This window comes from Trematomus bernacchii, unplaced genomic scaffold (genome assembly GCF_902827165.1).
Source record: "Trematomus bernacchii unplaced genomic scaffold, fTreBer1.1, whole genome shotgun sequence".
In the NCBI taxonomy this organism is placed as follows: domain Eukaryota; kingdom Metazoa; phylum Chordata; class Actinopteri; order Perciformes; family Nototheniidae; genus Trematomus; species Trematomus bernacchii.
Window position 1 is genome coordinate 25,854 of NW_022987940.1, and position 22,587 is coordinate 48,440.

Sequence of the window (22,587 nt, forward strand, 5' to 3'; positions counted from 1 at the left end):
AACTTTGAAAGATTTGAGTGATTTGACATCAAATGTATTTATAATGTAATTATACATTCATCCAAACCCCAAGAGGCCGTATGGAGCTTTGTTCAGAAGACGATAATAGAAGAAGCTGCTGTCTTTCAGTAGACCACATCAGTCTACTTGTTTTTATTTACTCACTTGATATATGGTTACAAATGATTACACATGATAACAATGATTACATGATAAAGAAAAACAATCTGAACTAAACTGCTGAAACTCAAGTCTCAAAATAAAACCATAAATGCTTAATATCTAAAAAGGTAAAAATGCAAAGTAACTGAATGCAAATCTGAAAAACAGGAGACTTTTCTTTCAAATCTGTCGTCACTGACACCTGTTTCATATCCAACACATTCAAGGTGTGATCATCATCATACATGGTTAAAGAAACACCACACACATCAGCATGTTATGCAAACATGATCAAATGATGAAGAAAAAAGATGAACTCAACTGACAACAATCAAGTCTCAAAATAAAGCAACTACTGATGAACATCTAAAAAGTAATAAATGCAAACTGCTGAAATGCAACTCATAAACAAACTAAAATGGAGGCTTTTCTTTGTTCTACTTCCCAGCAGAAAGCTGCGTCTCTTTTATATGCAGTACATGTGATGAGTGTGATTTGGAAGAGACTGAGCTGCAGGTTAAACATCCTCATATGTGGAGAATACACAATAACATCAGAACAAATGATCACACATCGTCTTTTACACCAAACATAGTTTAAATATCAGTAAAAAGCCTCAAGAGCTGCAAAGTCTTTCTGCAGAACTGTCACCTAAAGATTCAAAGGCATCCTTTTCTTATTCCAAAAGTATATGCCTCAGTCAATTTACTTTACATGAAAAGAACAATTCATGAAATAATGCATTGGTTTATTTGCCATACTTTGTATATAGAGGAGAGAGAGCTGCTGTAGCTAGCATTGAACAGCAGGGGGGGCTCTTTCCTCAATTTGAAACCAGAGCAACAATTGAGGGTCTGTGTTCGTCTGGAGCTCCACAAACTCTCTCAATTATATTCATGCTGGTAACGACGAGTATCCTCATTCAACATCTCTTCCAAACAATCCTTCAGTTTGTTTTCTTCTTCTTCTTCTGCTTGGTAACCAGCTGGAGGAGCATGCACAGTTAGCTACAGTTTGGGCTGCATGCGGAACTTCACGGACTTTGTGAGGAGAGACTTTGGGTCACAAAGGACAAAGGGAACCCGCACGTGGAAAATATGAATTATATAACGTAATAACGTGAAGTAAGGATTGGTTATTGACCGGTAAACCACAAAGGGTGCTGTTTGCAGGAATTAAAACATTTAAAAAAGGTGATGACACGTAAAATATGAAAACATTATATCAACATCACACTTGGTATAATGAAATACCTTTCATCAAAGTGTAGAGCTTTTTTTCTACTCAGCTGTGTTCCCTCTGAGGAGATCCCTAGTGGCTTTACCAATAGCTGTTGTTTTACCAGACAAGTAGCTCAGCGCTGATTTGACTCTTGGATTTTGATCCGTTTTGCTTTTCATCCTTTCCAGTTTCTTGACCTTCTCTGTTTCTCCATTCTCCTTCATCTTCTCAATCAGGAAGTCCAGGTGGACCTGAGTGGCCAGAGAAACAACATTCAGAGCGATCTTCTCCAGTTACACAACATGTTGGAAAGACTCTTCCAGCCGCTGATCTTTGTCTTTCTGGAGCTCTGTCATTTTCTCCTGGAGAGTTTCCAAAAGGCTCACTGACTTCTCACTGTCTTTTTTACCCTTCTCAAACATCTCTTTCATCTGTTGTATGGTCTTCTTAACTCTCCTGGTCTTGTTCACATATCTCCAGTGTGTTTTCAGATGATCTGGATCACTGCACTCATCCTCACATGCAATGCATTGTTTTTCGTTCACGTGGTTGGATACATGACACTGACCAGTACACACCGTGCAGTAGAGCTCATTCTTATGGCCTGATACACTACACTTTTTGTTGCATATTGTGCATTTGTATTGCATGACCTCACTCTGTCTTGGATACAGGGTCACTGGGCATGGATAGTGACAAGTCTCCTCACAGACTTCACAGCAGACAGCTCCTCCATAGTTGAACGCCCACCATCTACTCTCACTGACAGGTTCTTTACATGTATAGACTTCATCAACTTCTATTGTGAAGTCCTTGTTATTCTTCATGTCTTGTTCGTGTTTCTTCAGACCTTCCTGAGTCTGTTGGATCTCTCTCTGTTTCAGTTCAATGAACTCAATCCTCTCCTGCAGGTTGTGGATACATGCTGTCAGTCTGATGCGTGAATTCAACACTTCAACAGTTTCTTTCAGGTTCTTTGTTTGTTTGTTTTTCAGGAAATCTGCGAATCGACCAATTTCTTTGTCTGTTGATTCCCATGCATTCTTTAGAGCACGCTCATTTTCATTTCTCTTCATTCTCTCTATATTCTGCCTGTTATTAAACATGAAATGAACAGGCTGACCCTCCTTGTCTTTTGCACACCCGATTTGCGCATCTTTCAGAGCTTGTAGAACATTATCAGTGCTCAAAAAATCTGAATATGTGATGAGGGCAACAATGTTCTTCTCTATGTCTTTTCCAAACAGAGACACCACTGAATCAAAGACGTATGTCAGTCGGTCACTCAGTCGATTGTCAATCCCTTTCAGCACCAGACACACTGCATCGATCTCATGAACTCCATCTGTTGAGCGGAACAAGTCCAACAATCTTTCGCTGACGAGGACATCTTGTTCAATCCCTTTGGTATGTCCAAACCCGGGGGTATCGATGATGGTCAGAGAGAAGGGCAGAGTTCTGTCTTCATGACCAAAGACCTCGTACACGATCACGTCTGACGTCTGAGTTTCTGATTGACTCTTCTTCTCTTCCTCTACGATCTGAAAACAGACATTGTCCTCAAACTTAACTCCCAGGGCGTAGTTAACCAGAGCGTTGATCAGAGATGATTTTCCTGTTTCTGTTTCACCAACAAGCAAGATGGTTTTGTTTATCTTTGTTGGATCTCTTTCCCCGAGAGTCAGTCTTCTTATAGAGCCAATGTTCTTTTGTTCTGGTATCAGCCGGTAGACAGAAGGAGATCCTGGAATGATCTCAAATCTGTATTTGGTGTTATCATGTCTGTATGAGATGTTCCTGTAGAAAAGTACAAATATTAGCTCCAAACTACTGAACATAGAATTACAAAAATACCACCTCACAAAAAAGCGGTTTAGTGTCTGGATACCTTAATCCTCCAAGAACTCTCAAATATGATTATTATATATGAATATGTTTATATATATATATATATATATATATATATATTTATATATTTATATATTTCAATACTAATTACTCAAAGGCCACACCCTATTTTACCTGGAACATGTAATAATGTCATAATCTTGTAATTAAATTGAAAAGGTTAAGGGTTGTTATGTCTTATCACTATTTGAGTCACTATGAGAAAGACAGTTTCACTCTCACAGCAGGCTGAAAGCAGGAGGCCTCTACATTAATGGAAATGTACTGTATGCGTTCACTTTCACTTTCATAAAAGTGTACTTGTACAACGTGAGGCTTGTCCAGACATGTCCAGTCTTTGACTACAAAGGAATAACATGACTTATACACATATAAGGGTATAAATGGACATGTATTTGCTTCTGCTTCTAATGGGAAATATAAAGTCAGCCTTTAGTGAGACACAGGAGTAGAAATGTACTGGTGGCCTGAGGAAGAATGATCGGAAGGTCAAACACTTAAGGAGGGAAAACTTAACTTAAAAGGGACCGATTATGCACAATCCACTTCTCCATGTCTCTTCTACATCAACATGTGTCCCCTCTTCTTCATGTCTCTTCTACATCAACATGTGTCCCCTCTTCTTCATGTCTCTTCTACATCAACATGTGTCCCCTCTTCTTCATGTCTCTTCTTCATCAACATGTGTCCCCTCTTCTTCATGTCTCTTCTTCATCAACATGTGTCCCCTCTTCTTCATGTCTCTTCTACATCAACATGTGTCCCCTCTTCTTCATGTCTCTTCTACATCAACATGTGTCCCCTCTTCTTCATGTCTCTTCTACATCAACATGTGTCCCCTCTTCTCCATGTCTCTTCTACATCAACATGTGTCCCCTCTTCTTCATGTCTCTTCTACATCACCATGTGTCCCCTCTTCTTCATGTCTCTTCTTCATCAACATGTGTCCCCTCTTCTTCATGTCTCTTCTACATCAACATGTGTCCCCTCTTCTTCATGTCTCTTCTACATCAACATGTGTCCCCTCTTCTTCATGTCTCTTCTACATCAACATGTGTCCCCTCTTCTTCATGTCTCTTCTACATCAACATGTGTCCCCTCTTCTTCATGTCTCTTCTACATCAACATGTGTCCCCTCTTCTTCATGTCTCTTCTACATCAACATGTGTCCCCTCTTCTCCATGTCTCTTCTACATCAACATGTGTCCCCTGTTCTTCCTGTCTCTTCTACATCAACATGTGTCCCCTCTTCTTCATGTCTCTTCTACATCAACATGTGTCCCCTCTTCTTCATGTCTCTTCTACATCAACATGTGTCCCCTCTTCTTCATGTCTCTTCTACATCAACATGTGTCCCCTCTTCTTCACGTCTTTTCTACATCAACATGTGTCCCCTCTTCTTCATGTCTCTTCTACATCAACATGTGTCCCCTCTTCTTCATGTCTCTTCTACATCAACATGTGTCCCCTCTTCTTCATGTCTCTTCTACATCAACATGTGTCCCCTCTTCTTCATGTCTCTTCTACATCAACATGTGTCCCCTCTTCTTCATGTCTCTTCTTCATCACCATGTGTCCCCTCTTCTTCATGTCTCTTCTACATCAACATGTGTCCCCTCTTCTTCATGTCTCTTCTACATCAACATGTGTCCCCTCTTCTTCATGTCTCTTCTACATCAACATGTGTCCCCTCTTCTTCATGTCTCTTCTTCATCAACATGTGTCCCCCTCTTCTTCATGTCTCTTCTACATCAACATGTGTCCCCTCTTCTTCATGTCTCTTCTACATCAACATGTGTCCCCTCTTCTTCATGTCTCTTCTTCATCAACATGTGTCCCCTCTTCTTCATGTCTCTTCTACATCAACATGTGTCCCCTCTTCTTCATGTCTCTTCTACATCAGCATGTGTCCCCTCTTCTTCATGTCTCTTCTACATCAACATGTGTCCCCTCTTCTTCATGTCTCTTCTACATCAACATGTGTCCCCTCTTCTTCATGTCTCTTCTTCATCAACATGTGTCCCCTCTTCTTCATGTCTCTTCTTCATCAACATGTGTCCCCTCTTCTTCATGTCTCTTCTACATCAACATGTGTCCCCTCTTCTTCATGTCTCTTCTTCATCAACATGTGTCCCCTCTTCTTCATGTCTCTCCTTCATCAACATGTGTCCCCTCTTCTTCATGTCTCTTCTACATCAACATGTGTCCCCTCTTCTTCATGTCTCTTCTACATCAACATGTGTCCCCTCTTCTTCATGTCTCTTCTACATCAACATGTGTCCCCTCTTCTTCATGTCTCTTCTTCATCAACATGTGTCCCCTCTTCTTCATGTCTCTCCTTCATCAACATGTGTCCCCTCTTCTTCATGTCTCTTCTACATCAACATGTGTCCCCTCTTCTTCATGTCTCTTCTTCATCAACATGTGTCCCCTCTGTGGAAAGAGACTCTGAAAGTTTCAGGAACAAAGATTCTCTCTCTTTTTGATCCATTTCTATAAAAACCTGTCTGAAAATGAGCTGATCAGATTTTGGCCACTTGATGATGTCATAACGATGTGTTGTCTTGTGTAACCATTAGCCAATCAGCAACCAAGGTACCCCCCCCCCCCCCCTTATCACCTGAATCTCCTCCTAGAGCACCATTGAGTTCTTTGTAACCAAATCTCTCTCAGAGGGGCGTGGGGAGGGGCTCCTTATTTTCATCTAAAGTAATATATTAGACGTTAAGTACTTTGTCAGGCTTCATATTTATCTGTAGATACAAATGTCACTGTGTGTGCTGTGTGCTCTGCATGTGTGACCATCAGAGGGTTTCATCCCTCCATATTCATCTTCTATACCCCCAAAGCTTTTTTCTTATTCAAAAGAAGACTTTAACCTAAAGTATTCTTTAATGTTTAAATAAAGCCTTATTAGTTTGTCTGTTTTGCACATCCTCCTATTAATATCTAATAATAAAATTATAAAATGCAATAACGTGCTTTAACCAGTAGGTGTCCCTTTCTATCAGCTGTGCACCGTTATGGCGTAAATACAGCCTATCTACCTTGACATAACGTCAACATACGCCGACCTGGGAGTGAGGATGTGTTCAATTAATATGGGTTTTACATTTGGCAATTGTATTTGTAACCATAAAGCTTCTATTTCATTTTTCATTAGGTCGTATCGTACTTTAGCTGGAATATGATTTTGTACATAGATCAAAACTCCGCCACCATTCTTATCTCTATCCTTTCTGAACAGATTGTAACCATGCATTGCAACCTCTGAATCATCAAAAAATGAGTCCAGGTGTGATTCTGAGATAGCCAGTATGTGTATATTATTTGATTCTACCAAATGGCATAGTTCATGCACCTTGTTCCTCAAACTACACACATTCAAGTGAGAAAGTAACATTCCCTTCTTTGGCAGATTAACAGAATGTGACATTATTGTCATGTGGTCATAATTAGTTCATATCAGATATACCTTAAAAGTCCAGTGATACAATGTGTGTGTGTGTGTGTGTGTGTGTGTGTGTGTGTGTGTGTGTGTGTGTGTGTGTGTGTGCGTGCGTGTGTGTGTGTGTGTGTATGTGTGTGTGTGGCACGAGCTCATTTTGTTTGAGCGAGTGAGAGAGAGAGCGGTACCGGGGATTATTGCTGTTAGCATTGGGTTAGCTAGCTATGCTAACGGACATAAGGAGCTTTTTCTACAACCAGGTGGAAGAGAGCTCTCTCCTGACAGACTGAGAGGCTGATAACCTCAGCTCAGTGAGGTAAAGGCACACCTTGATATGATCATTATAGTTATAAAAATATAAGAGAATAAATGAAAAACAGGTATAAAATACTATCTGAAAGTAAAAAAAAGTAGTTATTAATAAACAAGAATACAGTTTGAAAGGGGAGTGATTTGTAAAATATCCATAAAGAAAAAGAAAATCTGTTTTATATGGGTGTTGAGACATGTATCCATAGATCTCTTAATTTTGCTCTCAAAGTGCACCAGATTGATGCTTTTAGCTTCAACATTTAAAAGATAATCTTCCCGGACCACCCTAGTGGAGGTGAGGACCCCCCTAGAGGAGGTGAGGACCCCCCTAGAGGAGGTGAGGACCCCCCTAGTGGAGGTGAGGACCCCCCTAGAGGAGGTGAGGACCCCCCTAGTGGAGGTGAGGACCCCCCTAGAGGAGGTGACGACCCCCCTAGAGGAGGTGAGGACCCCCCTAGTGGAGGTGAGGACCCCCCTAGAGGAGGTGAGGACCCCCTAGTGGAGGTGAGGACCCCCCTAGAGGAGGTGAGGTCGCCCCCCCCCCCCCACTTAAATCATGTCCACATGGATAGGAAACTAAATACATTTGCACACATCTTGTGTCCATATCTTTCTGTTTTGGTGGTCATGCCACACCGTGCACGTGCAAAAAAAAAAAAAACGTTCCCCACCCCTGCTCTAAATTAACAGTCACAATAGGTGCGTTCACACCGGAGTACTTTGGTGTACTTTTCCCACAATAGTTAATCAGAACTACGATATATTTGCGTTCACACCAAAAAGCCCCAGGAACTAAAGTAGCTCAACTTAGTTCTTCAGACCCGCTTTTCAGGCCCTGCTAGAGAGCAGGGCCTGTTGTGGGAGAAAGTAGTTCGTACGTCTGATTGGCTGTGCGGAATGCAAACCACGCCCGTTTGACTCTGAATTTTTTGTTGTAAGCGGCCATTGTATTTCCTCGCTTCGCAGCACACCCGAAGAGATTCCTTTTGTGAAAGCAGTTATTATAGCAACACTAAATAAATCAATTGGAGCGGTGGAGTGATGAGGATGTGTCTGCGCTTCTGGCGATTTACTCGGAGGACGCGAAGCGCCACATTCAGAAGCTTCTACTGAATGCAGTTTCTGTGGCTCAGCAAAGTTAGCAGACCTGGCAAAGTCATGTCGGGACGACTACCAAGGTAAAATAAAATACATGCACTGCACTGTTTTAATCTGCACAATACTGGTCTTAGATGTACTTTTATTTGCTCAGTAGATCGAGCTAGCCATGCTAGAACTTGCTAACGTTAGGTCCAAGCTGGCTAATAACATCTAGCTAGCTAGCTATTCTCATCCATGCCCGCTATGAACACGTTTTGACTTGTGAATAAGTGTGCAATGTTCTGTAATTTGCTTCACTAACTCATGGCACTAATCGTGTGTTTCAGGCGAGGTGTTTCTCTCAGGATTAGAAACTAGTTTTCCCCTCCGGGATAAACGATAATATAACGTTAGCAATTAGCATGCTAGCTGGACATAATGCTACCTCTGTGGCTAATGCATAGAGGTAAACAATAGATTGTAGTTGCTATAATTTCAAGTAATTTGCAACATTCATTCTACATGTTAATGGTAAAAGCTTAAACAGTTGATTACCTGCATGCCACAAAGACTGATGTTCTAATATTTTTGCACATTGAAGTAGAAATGTAATTGAAATTCTATTTACTGCCTAAACATTGTTCCTTGTATTATCCTAAATAGTTTGACCTTGTTTCCTCAGAAGGCTTCTCAGACTACATGGAGGATCCCTCAGAGAAACACAGTTTCCACGTTCAGTTCCCCCCCCGCTGAGAGTAGGCAGCTCCACACCCTGTGCCCGGTCAGCGGACACCATCAGGACTACCATCCTGACCGCTGCTGCCATACTGCCGCAAACAGGAGGGAACGGAGGTGAAAACACACTTTATACATTTAGATATGTGGAGCACAAAGAAAAGCATTGCTAAAAAACATTTAGCAGCTAAACTGTGGATAACAAGTAAACCACATTGGTTTGTTATTCAATATTCAAAAGCTTTTTGAATCATTACATGTCACTTGTTAGACGCTTTTATCCAAAGCTTACATACTCAATACTGTGGGCAATCCCCACAGGAGCACTTTGGGGTGAAGTGTCTCAGGGACACAACGACATGCTGACTGCAGTGGGGTTTGAACCTGTGCTCCCCTGATCCCAACACCAATGCACTTATCCACTGCGCAACACGCCTCCCTATCATGTCCTGAGAGCCCTCCATCCCCCAATTGCTAGTGCCTTCACCATTTAAAATGTTAATAGTCAAATCAAAGGTGTTCCCCGTGTTTCTCCTGTTGTGTGCCTGCAGAGACAGATTTGGACAATGTTGTCTCGTTGTTGCGATTAAACTGATCTTGTATCTTGCATATTTCACCTTAGGAAAGTGGGCACGCGATGACAGCTTCCTTGACGATGGACTGCCGTGCCATGGTCAGCAAGGAGAATGAGGACCTGCGTGCCAAGGAGATGCACGACGAACGGCTGCTGCATTCACACAAGGCCCAGGAATCGAGGTGGAGCAACAAAATACCTTTCAGGCTGGGCTTCTGGCAGTGCTAAGCGAGCTGATTAAATCCAACAGGCCTTCAATACAAAAATTAAGAAAAACTTGTCGTTGATAAACTGTACAATGACTTGTTGGGAGGCGTGTGGTGCAGTGGTCTGGTGCGTTGGTGTTCGGATCAGGGGAGCACAGGTTCAAACCCCACTGCAGTCAGGATGTCGTTGTGTCCCTGGGCAAGACACTTCACCCCAAATTGCCTACACCTGGGACAGTTAATTTTGTATTATTGTGATTATATATATATGCCACTGTTATTAATACTGACACCTAACTTTGCACTAAGGTGTGTCTGCTGCTGAGCCTACCTATTGTTATTATTTATATATATATATATATATATATTGCCACTGTTATTATATTGTTTTGATACTACTGACACTTATTGATCTGCTGCTGATAAATAAAAGAGAACCTACATGCACGGCACTAGCATCATGACTGTCTTTGTTTAAACCAGCAGCAGTGCAGCGGTACACAGACTAACCTGTGTGTGTGTAACGTAGTTCTTCAGGTGTGCATGCTTAACATGTATGTTAACATGTATGTATACAAAAGTTTTTAAAGAGCTTTCAACTCATCCCATTGTCTTTAACACACATTTAACATAATATACTCATTAATATACAGTATGAGTACTGTTTTGATACTGACATGTAATCTTTGCACTAAGGTGTGTCTGCACTATTGTAATTGTGTCTGTTGACTGGTAAATAAAAGAGAACCAAATGCACTGTACAAAATATCAGCTTTATTGTCAATTTACAATTTCCATGCTGTTCAGATGCCTCTCCCCAACGTTGCTTCCAGGCGAATACAGAGGAGTTGAAAAGAGCCCTTGGACATTCGGAAATCTTCGATCCACTGCACACGTTGGCACCACCTCCCACCAGGCCGACGTTCTATTGTTCACCCAGAGTTCCGTAGTATTCGCATATCTGGAACACATACAAAGACACAAATTAGCCCTACATAACTCCATAAATCCTACATTAGATAGTATTAATGTGATTTAATGAACGTACTTTGGGCGTGATAACGGCCATCATCCTCGGCTGTACAACGGCGAAACATGTCCATCGCGTGTGATTTCGTCGTCTAATCCTTTTGTTAAGGCTTCTTAACCGCCTTCGCCTCCGACTCAGCATTTCTATTGCATTTGAATGGTCGATCTGTATTTGTATTTGTGGCTGAGTTATTGGCTTAAATAACTCAGTTACGAAGCTGTATAACACGAGCACCAAAACGTCAACTCCATACCGTGTCTGAGGTCGGAAGGTAAACAGAAGCATACAGTGGAAGCAGAAGTTTTTTTTCTTCTTCTCTCGGTTTTTTGGCGAATTGCAACTTTAAGGTGCATACCGCCACCTACTGTACTTGCCGTGAAGTTGTTTGCGGCCTGCCAGGAAAACCAAAGCAGAAGAAGAAGAAGTGACGTCAGCGGCTCATTTGCCTAATCCACCCCCAGGAACTCATTTTGGTGTGAACGCGATCTGCTTTAGTTAGTCAGAACTAAAAGAACTCTCATGAACTAAAGTTCTCATGAACTACTGTGGGAAAAGTACTTGGTGTGAACGCGCCTATTGTAATAAGAAAGGTTAAAACCTCGGGACCTACGGGGCCACTTAAAACGTTTTTTCAAAATGTTAAACGGTGACATTTTTTTAAATTTCAAACATGAAATCATTCTTGTGTGGACCAAAATACAATACGAATTATTATTATTATTATACAAGTGACTATTCTTGACCAAAGTGACAGAAATGGCATAAAAACACATTGATTATAATATGGGTCATTTTTGACCCACTTATGGAAGAGTGTAGGGTCCAATCACTCGTGCATCTGAAGGTAAAACTGATTTATTCTGTTGTCTGCTTTAAAACAGCAGTTAGTTGAACCTGGTTCTCCAGAAGTTAGTAGAGGTAAGACCAGTGTTTCCGCCAGACCAGGGCTGACAGGGACACCCCTCCTGGCATGGAGGTTATTGGGAAATGCAGCGTTGTTTTTCTGCTCAAAACTTTTTCTTTTTATCTTTTCGTCATTTAAAGCAATAAAAACTCTTGATCTTCTCTCAATTTTTCTTTTTTTATTTGGACGCCCTCGGCTCGAGTTCAGGGCGTTCCGAGCTGAATAAGGGCGTGAAATGACGGCAAGACGCCCGTGGAAACGCTGGGTAAGACCTTTCAGAGGTGGATCCGAGCCTGGTGGTAAACTTGCATAGACTCAATAACTTCTGATAGGTCAATCAGTAGGTCTGATTAATAGTCAGAGATGAACTCAGGCGAAACAACAGGCTGTGTATTAAGGCATTTTTCAGACACTTTAAATCCACAATTAAGTTGTAAATTAAATCAACATGTAAAGGAACATTTTATAAAGCAGCATTTTACTGTCTTTTCAGAATAAAATGATAAAATGTTTAGTATTACTCACACTGCCATGGTGACTGGTTTACAGGAGGATGAGGATGGATCACCTGATGAGTTTTCTGCATAAAAGAAAACAGATTTTTAAACTACACAGATTTTAAAATCACACTTATTGAGAGAAAGTGATATTTAAAACCTTTTTATCAAAAAACATCAGATTTCACAGCTGCTGGAGTTACAGCAGAAATCTGTCTGGAAGGAAGAACATCTATCTAATGGGGTCTCCAACCTCTCTCTCTCTCTCTCTCTCTCTCTCTCTCTCTCTCTCTCTCTCTCTCTCTCTCTGCTCCTCCGTGGCGATGACGGCTTGCGTTAAAAATGTAAAGTGGGGGGGACATGTCCCACCTGTCCCTAGTGGAAATTACACCATGTGTGCTGTATGTGTGTGTCAAGTGCAATAAATAAATATGCAAGTTGCAACACACACACACAGAGTAACACTCTGCCCCTCATGTGCTGTACAGGCTGGCTCAACTAGGCTGTTCAATGGGGCTGATGTGTTGTGTAGATTCTGCCGATATTCATTGTGGGGGGGGGGGGGGGGGAGGGGTGTTAGATAGATATAGAGTTGTAGTAAGTAGATAGAGTTCGCTATGATTGAGGTTGAGGTTTGGCGAAAGGCCTGCTCACCACTCCAACAGTACATAACAGCCTAATAATGATCTTAACCTTCTCCACATCGCCTCCTTCAGACAATAAATCAACAATACAAATACAACTACAGATTATATAGGCATTTCGTTCAAATGCGATTTCAAATGCTCAGGTTTTACACCTCTTATGAAATGTACAATACATTTATTACGGAGTTTATGCCCGAGCCAACAGACTCACAGATCGTTGGCTACTGAAAGATATGCAAAATACACCGCATAGTACGACACAAACCTCCGCTGTGGATTTTCAAAACAAAATACAGTAAAACTATGGTCGCAGGCCCAAGTTCAACTCTCTGAGGTCTAAGCCCTTTTTCACATGAAAAAATGCTATTAAAACATGAACCTTGGTGACCATTGGGCTGGCCTGCATGGTCTGCCTACAAAGCAAAAATAAAAAAACGTTTATGCAGCCCCAACAACAGCCTCTGATTCATCAACAGACTTCATGCAATGCTTCATCGGATGCATATATTAGATAATAATCTCTATCTCACTCCTAACATCTAAATCTACTTCCAGCATGGGTAAATGTTCATAAAAGACATCCATTGTGTTAAAAACCAAGCTAATTGCTGCTATTTTGAAAAGTGATATTGAATGTTAAAACTAGAAGTTTAAGCACAAAGGAAAACTTATGTTGAAGACCAACCGAAGTATTTTTTGTATTTTTGATGACTGTTATTTGAACCATTCCATTTTGATAGTATGTTTTTTTATATGAGTTATGTACTATGCAAAGTTCAGATGAAGAACTCATTGATTTCAGTATTGTGTTCACACCTTAAAAGGTGTGAAAGGAAGGATTGTTAGAAATTAAAATCAATGTTTTATGGCATAATTTAGTCTAAAACATACAGTCAGTTTAAAAGCAGTCTTATGAAGAACTCATTGATTCCAGTATTGTGTTCACACCTTAAAAGGTGTGAAAGGAGGGATTGTTAGAAATTAAAATCAATGTTGATGTGGCGTAATTTGAATGAAATACACTATTTCATTTAAATCTGTTTTATTCTGAAAACTGAAGATTCACATGTGACTTCCGGTTTTTCCGCTGGTGAATTTCGTCATTTCCGGTTAGCATTAGCTTGTGGCGAAATGCTACGTTTTCAAACCGTGAATTGAAGGTGAAATAACGTGATGTTGTACACTAAACACCCTGAGTTTAACACTCATTTATTGACGCTGGAATGAGATTTATTAGGGAATGTTTAGATGACCACAGACATCAGAGTGATGTAATTTAGCAGCAGAAACCGACAGGATTTGCATTGGACACGCCCCCGTCGACGCCGGCCAATAGGAGAAGACTACAGGTCTTACCCGGGAGACCCAAGGAGGATCTCGCGCTCTCTCCTTGCCCGCAGCTGACCCGGACGGACGGGACCAAAACAGCTGGGAGGAGCAAACCACCAACGAGCACATAACTTTTGTAAACCACCGCATCTTTTGTGTAATTAAATGCTGTTAACTTGTATAAGCTTGCCTTGACTCTTTTCAGTCTCTCCTGCTCTTGGGGTTCAAGAATAACTAACAATTGGCAACCACGAAGGGACTCTGAGACTGGAGAGTGCTGGAAGAAGGGAAAGCTGCAGCTAACTAGCATCACAACAGGCGGCAGATAGAGGATTTTTTGGCTGGGCCGAAATCACAGGTGAGACAGTTACCTGTTTAATTAAAAAACTGTATAGTTAAATAACTTGCATTAGGTGCAAGCGTTGGTGGTGCGGTTTTGTTTATAGTGTTTCTTCGGCGCCGCCCGATTAATGTGAATATTAAAGACCTTTGGGAAGGCACTAGAGGTTATCTGGTTTACATTGGACTGGCTCCAAATAGTGTTAAGATCTCTGGGGAGGTACGAGCCATGCTCTGTTTTGCACTGGACTGGGTCCGTTCATGTTAGTTTATATGTTTGATGTGTTAAACCGGCGTAGTCTCGTTTAATAAAGTATATTGTGTGGAGTTCTTAAGCCGAAAAGTATATTTTTGTGTGATGTTCTAAGCCGGAAAGATTGTGTACAAGATTGGTATAAGATCAGCTTTTAAGGTCAGCATCTATAGAATTTAGAGCTAAGATAAATGAAGTTTGTATTGGAGTGTTTCAAGCAGTGTGGTTTTCAATTGCATCAAATGTTCCCATTGTTCCCCTCCCCTTCCCCCAGTCACATGAGGTTAATGCTAAGCTAGTTAGCTAGCCAGTTGGCATTACTAGGTGATACAACTGGTAACTATTGGGATGGTGGATACACAGGGATGGTGTAGATTAAGTTGTTTTTGTTTTTCATGCTTTTCAAAGAAAGTAATTTGAACTTTATTTGGGTAAATAAACCGGAAGTAGGTTTATGAACTGGAAGTATTAGTTGATACATTTGAAAGGAGTTACAAATAGAACAGCTCCCCTAGCGGACATAAGTGTTACAGTCAATACATTCTTCACCACACACAGATAAAGATTACATGTGGTTTCTCTGAATTGAAATATTGTAGTTATGACATTTGCATAATTTCATAAACTTCAGAATACACTGTACACAGTTTATTTGAATTTTCATATTTTAAAGGTCAAAACCATACACTGTACATTTTTTATTTTTTAAATTTCTGATTTTAAAATTTGCATAATTTCTAATTTACTTTATTAATTTTTTATTAAAAAAAACAAAACAAAAAAAGAATCCCAGATATTGAAGTTAAGTTCGGATGACATAGGATATTTTTTATCAGGACAGAAGGTACTATTCAGTAGATTAGTGATTCATCTTTGATACATTTAATAACTATATCCAACTACTTAAGAAATATGTCACTAAATGACACTAAGTTAAGAGCATTCTCAATGCCAGGCTCAACTGCAGATATTAAGGAGAGGGTAAACATCAGGTCAGATGCTATGACAGCGCCAAAAGATAGACAGAAGACATGGAACAGAATAGAGAAACTGTTCGAGCAGTGGCAAACGAGAGGATTGATTCCAGCAGATGATAAACCTGGACCAACGAAAGCCCATAGAAAAGCAGTAGTTGAATATGAGAATGGAGAATACCTACAACAGCAAGAGGCATGGATCAAAGCTGGACGACCCTCGTGGTATGGACCTGGAAAAAGTGCTATGAACAAAGCTGAAGAAAGAAAAGCTAGAGTTACAAGTCTGATACTCCATCTAAAATATGCCAGCCAGGGATTGACAACAAGCTTACATTTGGTAGAAGCAGCAGATCTGCCAGTAAATGAAGACACAGCAGAAATAACAGAAGAGGCTCCAGTTATCCAAACTCCAAAGCAGTATCCAAGCCTGACCGAAGTGCCTCCTCCCGACATATCAGAGAACAACCCTTCTCACCAAGCATCAATTCAAGCCCCAAATGTGAAAGAATTGGCGTTTGAGGTAAGAATCCTATCCAGTGTCAACCAGCTGATGGAAGCAGAACTCATCAGAGAGGAAGAGTTCAAAAGAAGAATGGAAGCAGAACACATCAGAGAGGAAGAGTTCAACAGAAGAATGGAAGCAGAACTCATCAGAATGGAAGCAGAACTCATCAAAAGAATGGAAGAAAGACAAAGACAAGAACAAGAAGAAAGGAAAATATGGGAAAAAGAGCAAGAAGAGAAAAATTACCGAACTGGTTGCTCTCCTGAACCAACACATTCTGCAGATGAAAGATTCCAAGAAATTAAGGAAGAAAGAAAACGACAAATAACTAAAAAATGGGGAGAATCTCAAACAAAACGCAGAAGAAATTACTCTCCTGACAAAGACTATTCCAAAGGAGATGAAGATGAAGATGACGACGGCAGTACACAGTTTGTAACCAGTAGACACTCCCCATACCAAGAACAGTTACACCAACGAAGCAGTATTGTATCTTCCCCAGAGAACAGTAGTAGTGACGAAATCGAGCAACAGCACCCTGACACATGCCCCAAACCTGTAAGAACCAAGACCCGTGTTCACACCTCCATGCCATTGATAGCGGCTGGAAGAGGAGGATTTGACTACCAACCATGGACACACAGGGACATGGAGTCGTTAGTGGCAAAGCTACCGCCACTCACCCAAGGAGGACAGAAGTGGTTGAATGATCTGGAGAAATATACTGTCCAAGACCACCTGTGCCTGGGAGACATAAGGGCACTGCTTGGACGGATAGAAGGAAGACTAGAGGCAAGAGCAGTAGATTCCAAGGCCAAATGCACCAACTCTCCAGATGACATTTCGTTCAACCAAATCAGGTCGAGGTATTGGGCTGCTATTCGTAGCATCTACCCAACAACACGCAGTTTACAAGCCCTCAACAGCCTGAGAAAAGAACCGGGGGAACACATGCATGCGTTCCTGAAGAGATGTGAAGGACTGTGGGAGGACTGCACTGGAGAACGACATGACGCTTCTCCGGCTGTCATAATGTTGTGGAAGAATGCGGTCATTAACGCCCTTCCTAAATCAGTCCAGGAACGCCTAAGAGACGTGGTGGGACTAGAAGTGAAACCCCCAGAAGAATGGAGACTACATCTCATTCACCATGACATCAGGAATTAAAGGAGGAAGATGATGAAGATACAAGAAAACTAGCAAAAGACTTTTGAAGATGCAAGTAGCTGAGAGAGATGCCGAAGCTCATAAAAACAGGAAATCGACAAAGCAGATGGCCATACTAGCAGAGAAGGCAGGGCGAACACCTCCAACAGTTCAAACTCAGGAAGAACCAGAGAATCAAATGCAGAACCAACAAAGCGGAGGAAGAAGTCTCCAAAATGGTGGCTGCTACACATGTGGTCAGACGTCACATTGGTCCAATGAATGTCCCACACAACTCCAGCAACAGCAAGCACCTGTGTATCTTCCTACCCAAGTACAGCCACAAGCACCACAGTATCTTCAACAGCAAACACCTGTGTATCTTCCTACCCAAGTACAGCCACAAGCACCACAGTATCTTCAACAGCAAACACCTGTGTATCTTCCTACCCAAGTACAGCCACAAGCACCACAGTATCTTCAACAGCAAACACCTGTGTATCTTCCTACCCAAGTACAGCCACAAGCACCACAGTATTTTCAACAGCAAACACCTGCATATCCTCTTACCCAAGTACAGCCGCAAGCACAGGTATACCCTCCCATACAACAAAAGGGACAATGGAGAGGAAAGCAACGATCAAGAGGGAGAAGGGATGATGGCTGCTTCATATGTGGTGATTGTAGACATTTGGCCAGAGATTGCCCCACTCAGCAATATCCACCACAATGTAGCCCCTCACAATACAGAGGAGAACCAGTGTTAGATATTAGGAAAATTGAGGCGGAAGCATATGCCAGGTCCATGATGAATATTTCTGTTGGATCAGGTGATTGGGTGAAAGTAAAAATCCACAAGATTAACTCATTGCAACCTGTATGGAGTGGACCATGGGAAGTTGTAGAACGCACTGCAGATGCACTCCGGATCAGAGTTAACAAAGGCACATGTTGGCACTTTCTTGCAAATTGTGTAGCCGTACCGCCACATTTCCAGAAACTGCACGGCAGTTAGAACTGATTTTGAAAAAACTGGTACAACACAATAAGTAATTGAACATCTTTAGGAAAGGCACCACCAGAGAAAAAACACATTTTTACACTCAAACTATTTCCAAGTCATAGACAAGGAATTTAGATAATATAAACTTAATGTTCACACAATATTGGAGAAAGTATGGAGATGTTCTTTCGTAGTGTGGGGAATGTGATGCTTGAAACATGTAAGTATTTCAATTTATAGGAGAAAATGGTTTCTTGAAAGAGTTATGTTGGGTAAATATGTAACAATGGTTGAAGTAATTTTTAGAAGGAGATTTTGTAATAACATTAGTAGACATTAATTGTGTTGTTTAGATGGCATTTAACAACTAAGACGGATAGTATGATTAGAAAAAGACAGAGTGGAAAGGGTTGAATTTTTTTTAACCTCAGTGTGCTAGACTTCCTATAGGTAATGCGTCCCGAGACCTAGACTCCCCCTCTGAGTCAGAAAGGCTACGACCCCGACCCTCCAAGCTGACAAAAGACCTAACCCAACAGGAGACTCCTCCTTCTCCATCGAACAGACAGAGAACCAGAGCTGAACCAACAACAACAACAAGACTGCAGCCAGAACTAACTCCACCTGTGGCATCCAGAACCAAACGGCATGCTGACATACAGAGAGATACTCATCAGTCCCTCAGACAGGACATGAAGTTCCAAGCTGAGCCACGAGATTTGGCACAAGAGCAAAGTGTGGGACATGAGAGCAGAATCCGCCCTCCATAAAAACAGTAGAGAGACTGTAAAGGAGGAGATGAAATGCAAAGCAGTACAAGAACAGTGGCATGATGTGGGCTGCAGATGTAACCGGGCCAAAGGCTGCCTAAAAGAGTTACAGCCGATGGATTTCAAGAGCTGATGGACTGAAGAGAAGACAGAATCAGAGGAGTTGGCATGGTCGATTGGAAGTGAGGAGGCCGGGGTCACGGCTTGAGAAAACCAGGGGAGGAGAACAGGAAAACGGGAATGAGTGAGTTTACACATAAACACACTTATTCACAAAACGCACATAAAAGTGACCACATTTAAAGAACTTGAATTGACTTAATAAATACGTAAAGACAAAAAGATGTATTAACCAAAGACAAAATGATGTATTAACCATGAATTAATCAATTGGTAAATTAAAATAGCAGTAAAAAGGAAACCATTAAAGTAAAATGAGAATCATTCTAAAACACACTGAGGGATAAAGGGGGAGACATGATGGAAACATTCACTACACTTTAAGCAGTGGGTGTTTGAGTACAGAGTAGAACTATATTCTTCAATCTTTCCATCATGTTAACAAATTGTTCGTTAAGAGATTCTTATTCATGTGTGAATAAAGTGGTGATTTAATTTGTTACAATATTGATCTACAGATTAAAGGGATAGTTTTAGGAACCACTGTATAAATTCAGACACATCTTTATTTGTATGGATAATGTTAAAGGGAGAGCTAGGACCAAGCCAAATATAGTATTCCAATCTAAAGTATTGATTTCACCATTGTGGCATAGTTATCACCATAGGAGGCCTTTAAGATGGAAATATGAAATGACTTCTGTTTTAAATCCTTGATGAAGGAGGGAGTAATTGCTGCATGTTCGAACACCCAAGGTTCCACACACTGCTAAGGGGATTAACATTGTTTTTTAAGTAGACCAGAATAATACTAATTAGGTGTAAATAAACTGCAGTAGTAGTACTATAAGGAAGTGAATTTTGTACCAAATTTCAAGAAAGGTGGGAGGCAGAAGTCCCAATGAAAAGTTAGAACCATCTTGAAAATCATAGTTGAAATCGTGAATGAATAAGGAATGGCGCTCCGCATACGACACATTTTTGTAGATAAAGGGTACCCGCCTATGCTGAATTACCTCTGTAAAGACTCTGCAGAGCACGACATGGCCAAAAGACCGAGACCAAATGACCTTTGACCCTGACTGACAGTGTGACAAAAGCACTGTCAATGACTGACTCTGGGGTGTACCTGACCACACTTGACTTGACAACCAGACGGTATGAGTGTGAATGAATGCCGGCATGTGATCAGTGTAACTGCATGATTCTAAAACAATAACTAACCAAGCATGTTTTTGGACTAACATATTATTTTGGAGCTCCAAGGGAAACGAGAGGTTTCCTATAATTCCACAAAAATGGGAAACCGCACATGGGACCCGTTTCTAATCTACTTGATGATATTTTACTCCCACAGGAGTTGGCGTTTTGCAAATGAAAAACTCAAACTATAATCTGAAGATTCTGTTTCTTTTAGGACTGAAAGATGAAGAGAAACATTTATTTTCACTGAGGTGTTTACTGTGGAAAGATAATAATAATAATGGATGTAAAATTGCTATGTCCCTAACCAAAATGTAACTGAAAGTTTCCTCTCCTCCCCTCCCCATTTCAGGATTTTATTACACATGAGTTCATGTGTAAAAAGGGGGGAGAGTGGATAATGTATAATGTCAACATGGCTGTCAAATTCACAACTTCAATTTTTCTTTTAGGGATTGAAAGAAACCTTCCGCCCCAACCTAGATGTTCAAACTGAGCATTGAATGATAGTTTTAGAATGAACCTGCTCCATATCTGGGGATAAGATACTGTTTGATGAATGTTGACATGTTTCTAAGTATTGATTGCATTTTGAACAGGTAACACAGAAGCAGTGGCCAATGGGCTACTGTGAGAGATGTAATTCCAGAATAGAATACAGAAGAAGTTGACCTGTGATAATGAAACAATTTTGTAATATTTTAACAGACATTAGAGTAACTGAGGTTTGAAATATAGAAAGAACATATTACAGTTAAGCTAAAACATAGTAATGTAATGACACAGAATTGAATTTAGACAACATCTTGTAACTAGCCTGGTAAAGAAATAGAAGTAAAAGCCATGGACTTTATTGTTTAGGTCATTATGGGGATATACATTGAATTTATAATAGAAAGACATTTGATGACAGTATGTTGGAATTCTGTATTCATTTTTCAGCTTGATAATAGACAGGTAGAAGCAGTATTGCCAGGTGCAACTGATGGGATTTCTGCACACGAGCCAAGCAGAGAATGACGTACCTTTTATAGGACAGATACACTCAGGAAACCACACTCTGACAGCATTATGACTTCAGTTGTTTTTAAATCCATAATGAAATTGTATTACATAACGTTAGTGTGTGTCTTTACCACAAACAGGAATAGTTCATTGTTATATTTAGATTTGAAAAAGATTACAAGGATTTTATTTAGGAACAACACAGATGCTCATCAGACATTTCGAGCTATTGAAATATGTTATTTAGTTCACCATGAAGATGTTTTATTTTGTTTGTAACATATGCCGAGTATTAAGATTCAGATATCAGCAGGTTCTGAATTATTATTCCTCTGTCCCACAACCAACAAGAATGTGGATGGGGAGAACTATATCTGATATAACCAGCAGAGATTCCTAAATCACACCAGAGACACAGTAAAAGGATGACACAAACAGTCACATAAAAACAGACCGATAGAATAGCGCTAGACATTAGTTGAAAAAGGGAGTGTGCAACACTGAAGAGGATAGGATTGTTTAAATAAAGAGTAATATTTTCAGATAGTTTTATCCTTATATTTTGTGAAAGAACAAGTGCATTTACACCAGATACAGTATGAAGATGATATATATGATGTGAAAGGAGGGAGTTTGACGTTTTCCATACCAAGCTAATTGCTGCTATTTTACGAAGTGATATTAAAGGTTTAAGCTAGAAGTTATGCACAAATGAAAAACTTCGCATTTATGATGAATATGTATTGTTACTATTTGTATTTTCTACCCTTTATGAGTTATGTACTATGCAAAGTTCAGATGAAGAACTCATTGATTTCAGTATTATGTTCATACCTTAAAGGGTATGAAAGGAGGGATTGTTAAAAACCAAGCTAATTGCTGCTATTTTGAAAAGTGATATTGAATGTTAAAACTAGAAGTTTAAGCACAAAGGAAAACTTATGTTGAAGACCAACCGAAGTATTTTTTGTATTTTTGATGACTGTTATTTGAACCATTCCATTTTGACAGTATGTTTTTTTATATGAGTTATGTACTATGCAAAGTTCAGATGAAGAACTCATTGATTTCAGTATTGTGTTCACACCTTAAAAGGTGTGAAAGGAAGGATTGTTAGAAATTAAAATCAATGTTTTATGGCATAATTTAGTCTAAAACATACAGTCAGTTTAAAAGCAGTCTTATGAAGAACTCATTGATTCCAGTATTGTGT

General features: G+C 40.4%; 1 protein-coding gene across 1 annotated transcript; it reads right to left on the reverse strand.

Annotated features, from left to right (window-relative positions):
- Positions 1 to 119: 119 nt before the first annotated feature.
- LOC117470687 lies at positions 120 to 12,319 on the reverse strand. Its single transcript, XM_034115513.1, has 2 exons — positions 12,106 to 12,319; positions 120 to 3,180 (listed from the first exon to the last, which is right to left on the reverse strand). The coding sequence occupies exons 1-2, from the start codon at positions 12,111 to 12,113 to the stop codon at positions 1,677 to 1,679; spliced, it is 1,512 nt and encodes a 503-aa protein (XP_033971404.1). The 5' UTR covers positions 12,114 to 12,319; the 3' UTR covers positions 120 to 1,676.
- Between the last annotated feature and the right edge of the window lie 10,268 nt (positions 12,320 to 22,587).